At 32.9% G+C, this 8,723-nt stretch overlaps 1 protein-coding gene across 2 annotated transcripts in view; it reads right to left on the bottom strand.

The window, feature by feature from the left end:
* Positions 1-8,641, bottom strand: part of LOC111502948 (uncharacterized) — a 30,630-nt gene extending 21,989 nt beyond the window's left edge. For both annotated transcript variants that reach the window (XM_023157139.2, XM_023157140.2), the window contains exons 1-3: positions 8,501-8,641; positions 2,981-3,108; positions 1,937-2,518 (exon numbers count right to left, since the gene is read on the bottom strand). In XM_023157139.2, coding sequence (XP_023012907.2) covers positions 1,937-2,518; positions 2,981-3,108; positions 8,501-8,538 — 748 coding nt within the window. In that variant the 5' untranslated portion in view covers positions 8,539-8,641. The remainder of the gene's footprint in view (positions 1-1,936; positions 2,519-2,980; positions 3,109-8,500) is intronic.
* Positions 8,642-8,723: the final 82 nt, after the last annotated feature.

Here is an 8,723-nt window from a genome sequence, read left to right as displayed (position 1 = left end):
ATATTTCTGCTCTATATCTACTGCATGTCCACCAGTTTCCTCACATCTTCCAGCTTGAAAGTTACCTTTTTTTTGGTGTTGTTTTTGTCGGTAGCCCAAATGAGTTCAATGGGATTCAAATCCAGACGGTAGGGTGGAAGTCGCAAAACATTATGTCCGTACTCAAGCAGAACCTCATCAGATTTGTATCTAATATGATGCTTTTTATTTACCTTGATCAACTTGTATAAATCGGGTTTGAGCATGTTAGGAGTGAACATAATGCTTTTTTCGTGTAACCACTTCACCATGTCAGCCTTCCTAGAATTTGTGTTGGGAGCTGGATTAATTTTAATATTATAGCGTGGAGTGTTATCAGTCAGGGAATTTATAGGTAAATTTGGGATTAACTTTTCTTGTAATCATATACCATAATTTTCAGAATTCATTTCTGAATGATAATCCCCTGATCTTGTGATGGACACAGTTACAGATGCTCTTCTAGGCCGCTTCTTTCTTGGGGTAGATAATTTCACTTCTCTGATATTTGCAGAAATTAATTGCTCCCCTTCTTTAACCACTTTCTCAATAGTTCTTATTGAAATACCTAATACAAAATAAAGATTTGTATTGAAGTATTTTTTAAAAAATGTATTTAATGTTGTAGCGGGATATGTTTTATTTTTCACCTTTGATAATGTATCTGACTCACATTTAACACTTTGAAAATAATTGAACACTTTAAACATTATTTCATGTGCCTGACTCTTGATAACTGGTTTTTTGACATTTTATCAGAAACTACACAAATTATTCAACAACATTGGAGGACGCCAACAACATTGGAGGACAAGTAATGATACACGTCTGTACAGAGTCTTGCAAGACTTGTAGTGGGGGTTACATTGAAAATGAGTTTGTGCGCATGGGGGTATCTCGCCATCACGTTTGGCGCTTGCAGTATATATTCTTTATGTATATGAGCCCAAAAAATAAAACAGACTCTGCATTCTATTCAACACTTTGGTATCTCTGAGTACTCTAACGTAGATGGTAATTCTCTTCTTCAACGGAGTTTTCCTCCAATTTCCTGCAATTTGTTATATTGTTTAATGGTATGTATTATACATCTAAAACATAACCATGAACAACTTGAAGAGTGTAAGACCTCGTTCAAATATGAGTAATAATTTCAGTAGGGTATTTTCTGCCAAATATGTGAATGATTCTGGAAATAAATATATGAATAAACTAAAAATTTAGAGTATTGAACTTAACATATGTTTGATGTGCCAAAACTTTGTAAAAATTGTTGGAGAACGTCAACTTGGGTTTATTAGTAAAGCACATCTTAATTTCTACAATAGTAATGAAATTTTTGAAGTTTAGTAATTTTCAGTAGTAAATATAATTATTACTATTTCATCAGTTCCAACATATTTTCAATAACTGATCATATGAGACCTAAATTATAAAAATCAATTATCTAATCAAAATAAATGGGTTAAAAAGTTTGGAAGAAAAAAGTTAAGAAAAAAATAACCAAAATCAAATGGTTTTTGAAACAACTCCATTTTGTTTGTCAATAAACCTATATTTAGCCGAACCTTATGAAAATAGATTGTATTGTAGTCCAAAGAAAAAAAGTTTTATTTCAATACTATTTGAGATTCACAATGAGACAGGTTACAGACGTAATCAAAAAAAATATCACATAAAATTATATACAGATTACATTTCACACAGAAAATAAATAGATAAAATACCAAATCACTCTCTATTGCATCTACAAAATTGAGACAATATCAACTTTTCTCCTAATTTGTGGAGTTGTTTGAAAATTTCAGACGGAGATGGTGATAGTACTTCTGGATGATTGATGTGTATTCACAAAGTTATTTTGAAACTGTCAATAAATTAATAAAATAAATTGCTAACTAAAGTGGAGATGACATACCATTTGTATTAGATTCTTGGTGTGGTCGTACCACAGCTGCAAAAACAGATTCTTCATCCCCATTCTCCAAATCTAACCTTGCTTTATGTGCAGGTTGACTCTCAATTTCGTTAGCTATCAGATTGGCTTTTGCCTCTGCTTCTTTGTAGTCTGGAGTATCAGTATGCTGCAATGGCACCGTGTAACCTCTAAGTGACTGATCGAAAGTACTCTGTACTCCATACTCTTGCTCATTCTTTTTAAACATGTCATTAGGATCCCAGCCATTAGCTTGGTCAAGTTCAAGGGGTAAGTCTCCATTGTTGAGACCTGATGGGTCCCAAGGTTCTAGTTCTCTTTCTTCCATTTTAGAGTTACCATTGAGTCGAGCAGAAATGGCAGTATCAGTTTGAAAGGTATCTCTTGTGGGGTAATCTAGGTCTACATCTTGCGCCACCATTGTCAAAATATCACAAGGTTTAAAAATGAGCTTGTCTACGGAGGTATCTGCTTTAATTTGGGAATTAGGGCTCTCTGGATTATCAACTCTGGCTGCCATCTCTAAGACCACATCAAAATGACTTGAAAAAGTTTTGAACACACCTGAAGAATAAAATATTGTCAGAAGATAAAGATGGTATGAACAAAAATTGATTCATAAACACTTTTTGTTAAAAGAAATAAGAAAATGTTTGGAGTTACCCCAAAAAGAACTGGTTCATTAAAAAAAAATCACTACACAATATGTCCTTATTCATCTCTCAACATCCTATAAAAATATAAAGTAGGTGAAACAACATCCACTTCAATCTATTTGTTCAAAATAATGTTTACTGCCAACCAACTACGAAAAACCCTTAGAAGTCTTCAACATACTTTTGATAGCTAGGGCAAGGTGAAATATTAAGTTTTTAAAGTGCTGTCAATTACTAAGTAACAGGAGTTGGCTTTAACTGTGTAAATTGAAAGGCACACCCATATGTGTGTGGGTGTTCAGAAGCCATTTAATATGAAAAAAAAAAAGATTCTCTGAAAAATTGCAGGGGATAATTCTTTTCTACTTACCTTCCCAAACACTACCGGATGCCGTTGTTATACGCACTACGTTTCCAACTTGTGCCGTGGAAGCATGCATAAAATGTGCATTGCTATAGACCCCTTCAGGCACTACTGACCGAGGAGGTCGTTGTGTCCTGCAAATAGATTCAAAAACTTTCAGTGAAGTATAGTAACAAGATGACTTACATAAATGTTCGAAAATAAAACTGAAAATGCAATTCAGGCAATCAGTTTGAAATTATTTCGTTCTGAAAGAAACTTTTTTCTATTTGATAACTTTTAAAATGGTCTGCCGAATTTTTCATCATATACCAAAAAATACTGTTTTCCCTGCTATTCATATCAGCAGCAAAAATCACATTTACTTTTAATAACAACATGAGCTGCAATTTCTTAGTTTTCATATTATAATACATTAATTTAAATTATTGGAAATTAATTTTCAATAAATTTATTTGATAATACCCACTTGTAGAAGTTATCAAAATCTTTGTATATGAGCCGACAGAATAGGAATATACATTTTTATAAAAATCTTCAGAAATAGGAATATCATTAGTGGAAAGTTAGAATAAATTAAGCAAGAAAGAAAAAAGTGATGACCAAGAAAAAAGTGATGTTTTGTTAAGACAATCACATTAAATCAACGAATTAAAGTTGGAATTGCTATCTCATGCACCCTATTCGCCAGATTTAGCCCCCTTGGATTATTTTCTGTTCCCAAACTTAAAAAAATGGTTCAGTGGTTAAATATTTTCCAACGATGAAGAAGTGATTTCCACAGTTAATGGCTATTTTGAAGAGCAATACAGTTCTTATTATAAAAACGGTTTCGAACCTATTGAACGTCGCTGGAAACAGTATATAAAGTTGCAAGGAGACATAGAAGGGCTACACATCTCCTTGAGAATAAAATTCTTCACATTCCTAGTTTGAGGTTACAATTTGATGAAATTCCAATTTTGTAGTTGAATTTTAATGAAATTGTGAGTTACGAGTTGGAATTTAACAAACAACAAGTTCAAAGTCAAAATTTTATTAAATTCCAACTTCGAACTCGTAGTTAAATTCTGACTTTGAATTTTGAGTTTAATATAGAAATTTTATTGAATTCTGAAGTTGATATCAGAATTCAGTTATTACTTTTTCAAAACCATTTTTGTCCATACTATGCCTTCATAGTGACTAATCTGAAAAATTCCAGAATTTTACATGTTGAACAGCATCTTTTAAACACCTACCGAGAAAACAAAAACCATTTTGACAAATATTGATTTAAATCCCCGCTATCTGAAAAAATTGCGTATAGTTTTGAAATAGGAATACGTTACTTTTCCACAAATAAAATTATAAAGGGAGGGCTTTCCATTGCATAAACTATTTCACCTAAAAAGTCGATACTTGTGTGTTTTTTTGTCTTTCAATTCAATCAGTTCAAAAAATGCCACTAGTTTGGCAATTTGAATTATGCTGTATCTTTGATAACAAAGTTATTATTGGGACCTTTGGTAGCTCTCAGTTTCATGAAATAGTGCAATCATTCCAAATATTAAAATGAAAAAACCAATTGGGTACAGAGTGTTTATGAAAGAATACTTTGTTTTTAACGGATAGCCCTGTTTTATTTATTTTTTCATTTACGGGTTCAAGACCCATTTCACATTTGATATTTTTTCTGATATAATCATATGTTCAAATTATTGAAAAAATTGTTGTATCTCAAGTAAACTCTTGAATGAATGTATTTATTTAGACAACTGAAAACTCACACTTTTATTATGTCAAAATTAATCTCTTAACTACCTATAAACATATACAATGTGAACGAAAACAAATTATGAAAATGGTGGTTTTTCAACACCCTTTCTCATCGAATAATTTGTTGATCCCATTGTTTGTCGTAAAATAATCTATCTTGGCTTGAACAGCTGTTTGGTAAGTGCATCTGTTACTTGGTGTTCTGATGCTATTTCTTGAATTGAAATAGCACCATTTAAGACCAGTTTCCTTACAAAGAAATGTCTTATATGAATATGTTTGGTATGTCTGTGATATTCCGGATTTTGGGCCAAGCGTATTGCAGCTTCGTTATCAATCATCAATACTGGATTATATTCCATATCCAAAAATTCTTCATATAGCTGTTTCAACCAAGCCAGTTCACGGGAAGCTTCACTTGCAGCTACTATCTCAGCTTCCGTTGAGGAAATAGCTACTGAGGTTTGTCGTTGACTGAGCCAAGATATCGCACCGCCAGCATACATACAAATAACACCTGTTGTTGAACGTCCTGTTGTTTCATCCCCGCCATGATCAGCATCACTAAAACTTCTCAGGCCATCCATACTGGTTGTTTTGTACGTTATACCGTAATCTTTGTTCCTTGAGGTATCGAAGTATTTCGTTTCACTTGGATACAATTATGATTGCTGGGATCTGGAAATAACACTGATTGCATAAGCAATGTCTGGCCTTGTACCTGTCATTAGATACATAAGAGCCCCAACCACCTCAATGTATGAAAAAATCAAGTTTCTTCACAACATCATGGAATCACTTATTCCAACATCTTGGTGCCTGCTTGAGTCCATATAAACTTTTCTGAAGCCGACATACTCGATTAGTAAAATCTTCAGCTTTTCTACCTATAACTTCAGATTTTTCTTTGATGAAGAAGACATAACGGAACCTACTAAAATCATCTTTGAACTGGACATAATATTGGTAACCTGACTTGGATGGACAAAAAGGTCCACATACATCAGCATGTATTCGTTGTGCAGGAACATCAGCTCTGTCTCTGGTACCAAACTTCATTATATGAGCTTTTCCGTAAACACATCTTTCACAAAATTCACTAACCAAATTGACATGTATACCAAGTTAACGTTCAAGTACCGATTTCACATCTTTCTTATTTAGGTGTCCAAGTCTCTAGTGGTACAGCTGTAATAGTTTTCATTGCCAACTGTATTCACATTAACAGCAACTTCGGGTTTGACGAATTTCAAATTCAGTTTATACAATCCTCCATATCTGTTTCTTGTTCCAACTAAAATAGTTTCTCCGGAGGGTTTTATTTGACATTTTTCAGCACTTGAAATAAATAGGCTATCCGTGTTTTTATCTTGCACAGATAAAACAAAGAAAAGATTTTTGTTTATTTCTGGAACATACCATACTTTTGTCATGGTCAAAATCTGTTTTCTTCCATTTAGACAAGCTTTCTCTATCAGAGTACCTTGACCAAGAGCTGAGATTGAATCTCCATTAGCTATTGTGACCCTGTGATTTTCATCAAAAAGTGTTTATTCTTGAAACATTAGTTTGATTGGTGATATGATTCGTAGTACTATTATCAACATACCAAATGTCTTTATCACACGTAGAATACAACACAGAGTTTGTTTCTGCTACAAGAGTCACATTGGTATCACTAGTTGTATGTTTTTCATTTCCTGGTTTTGGAGGTTTTCTATCTGCTTTCCATTTGAAACACTGGTTTATTTTATGTCCTTTTCTTTTACAATATTTACAAAACAGGTTCATATTGTGATTTCCTTTGAATTTTTCTTTATTTTCCAAGAACATCACTTCCTCTTTGACCAAGGATTGGGATGAAAGCTTTTTCGTATGCACAAAGTTGGTTAGTTAAACTGTCAATTGTTCTATCGTTCTTCGACATTAACATCCAACTTGACTTGAACGAAAAATACTCTGGAAGAAGAGTCTCCAAAATCTTGCAAATCAGCAACAATTCTGGTAGATCACATTTACAGGTGTTTCCATTTACTACTTTATCGTTGGTGATTTCATTTGGCAGAATATTCCAAAGATTTTTGAGTTTAGATATATGAGATGGAATGTCATCTGCGTGTCGTGTGTAGCTGAAGAATTTCATGCATGTGTCATATGTTTTGTCCTCAACATAACCATCATACAGCCTGTGTAATTCTTGCCACACTTCACGAGCAGTAGTGAACCTCATCACTTTTGCAAGAGTTTCTTGAGTAATATTTACTGTAAGAACCAGAAAAGCATTATTGTCTGCTTGATTGAAGTCTTTCAACTCCTTCTCATACTTTGTTCTCCGAGTTTGGGTTGCGTTTTCTGGTAAAGGTTCGGGTAAAGTTAATTTTCCTTCAACTACTCCAGTACCACCTTGAATACTTCGTAATAGTAAGCTGCTCTTGTATTTCCATGATAACCAGTTTGACTTGCCCTCAAGTAATCCTATTTGTATTTTAGTTGCATCCATTTTGCTTTCGGTAGAGCTTGGATTCAACTGAATAAAATGATTGCTTCAGAACACTTGTCAATGTCACTAATTTTCAGCAAGAAAATTTCAGTTGTTTCTTATAATTCGCAAATATTTCTTATACACCAGAACCTCAGGCTAACCAACCACGCGCTGCTACCATGTTGAAGTAGAGGAAATATCTCGAGTTAACTCTTGAACGAATGTATTTATTTTAGACAACTCAACTCACATTTTTATTATGTCAAAATTAATCTCTTAACTACGTATAAACATATACAATGTGAACGAAAACAATAAATTTTATTACCTGAACGAAAAATTTCAGCAAGAACATTTGATTAAAAGTAAAATGTTAGAATATAACAGAGTAAGTAAATGACTGGAGTCATATTTGGCAACGATAGCTGACTGACTCGATGATGTTTCCATCGATTATGATCTTAAGAGGAAGATGACCACTTGGTGATCGAAACATGTGTAGAGGTGTTGAAATAACGGTTTGGTGTTGGAAAAAACTCCAGTTATATTCATTGACTAGATTAACTCATATCAATTCTAATAAAATGTGAATATAGGTTTGAAGTTAATCAATCATGAAACTGAAAACTGGAGATAGATTTGAAGTATTATTCATCATAATTGATATTTCCTTATAATGATCTGGGAATCGACTACAGATTGATGCATTAAAACATTCACAGAGTTCCCAATATTTTTGATTGAATTTTCTTCAACTTCAAGTAGATTATTGCTACCCTTCCTTACTTTATTTTATACTTAGGAAGTATGTATACTTCTCAACTGTTTATGTTAAATTTTGAAACTTTGACAAAAATAATGTTCTTGAACAATAATTATTTATTTTATGTCTCTTGTGAATACTTTCACTCATCAAAAACATGAGTGTATGATGAGCACTGCCATTGTGTCTTGGAAAAAAAATTAGTGAATAATAAATGTTCAAACATTAATTAAATGTTCAATAAAATATAGAAATGTTAAACTGGTTTGGACTTTTGAACTCTTGGTGGTTGTGGAATCAGTATTAATGGGTAAATATAATCTGCAATGGCCATTTTTATTATAAAGTTTGGAATTTATTTTCAAATTAACTTGGTATTTATTTTTTTATGTTCTAACAATCCATCAGGTGCAATTCAGTCTTGTTGAAATCCTCGATGGATGAAATATAGAAAGCATTTTAAAAAAAATATATCTCTGTTATTTTGAATAGTTTTATTGTTTAGGTTATTAAAAGTACCAACCTTACAGGGCCTCCTCGATTCTTCCTTTTGTTGTTCATATCACCGCTACCGTAATGGCCGGGATCTCTATTTCTCGTAGGCACCGGAATTTTGATGAATTTATATTAACACTTTCAACAAGATAATAGGTTTATGGAAAACCTTTGTTGTATTTTCACCTTCCAAGAACAAAGATTTCACCAAATACAAAATGGCCTAGTGACGTAACAGTAAATCGCGTTTT

The sequence above is a fragment of the Leptinotarsa decemlineata genome, unplaced genomic scaffold, assembly GCF_025532065.1.
Source record: "Leptinotarsa decemlineata unplaced genomic scaffold, Ldec_3_MD MMD2_tig00078346_RagTag_RagTag, whole genome shotgun sequence".
NCBI lineage: Eukaryota > Metazoa > Arthropoda > Insecta > Coleoptera > Chrysomelidae > Leptinotarsa > Leptinotarsa decemlineata.
The sequence above is the reverse complement of the archived record's forward strand: the minus strand, read 5'-3'. Positions and strand labels throughout refer to the sequence as shown.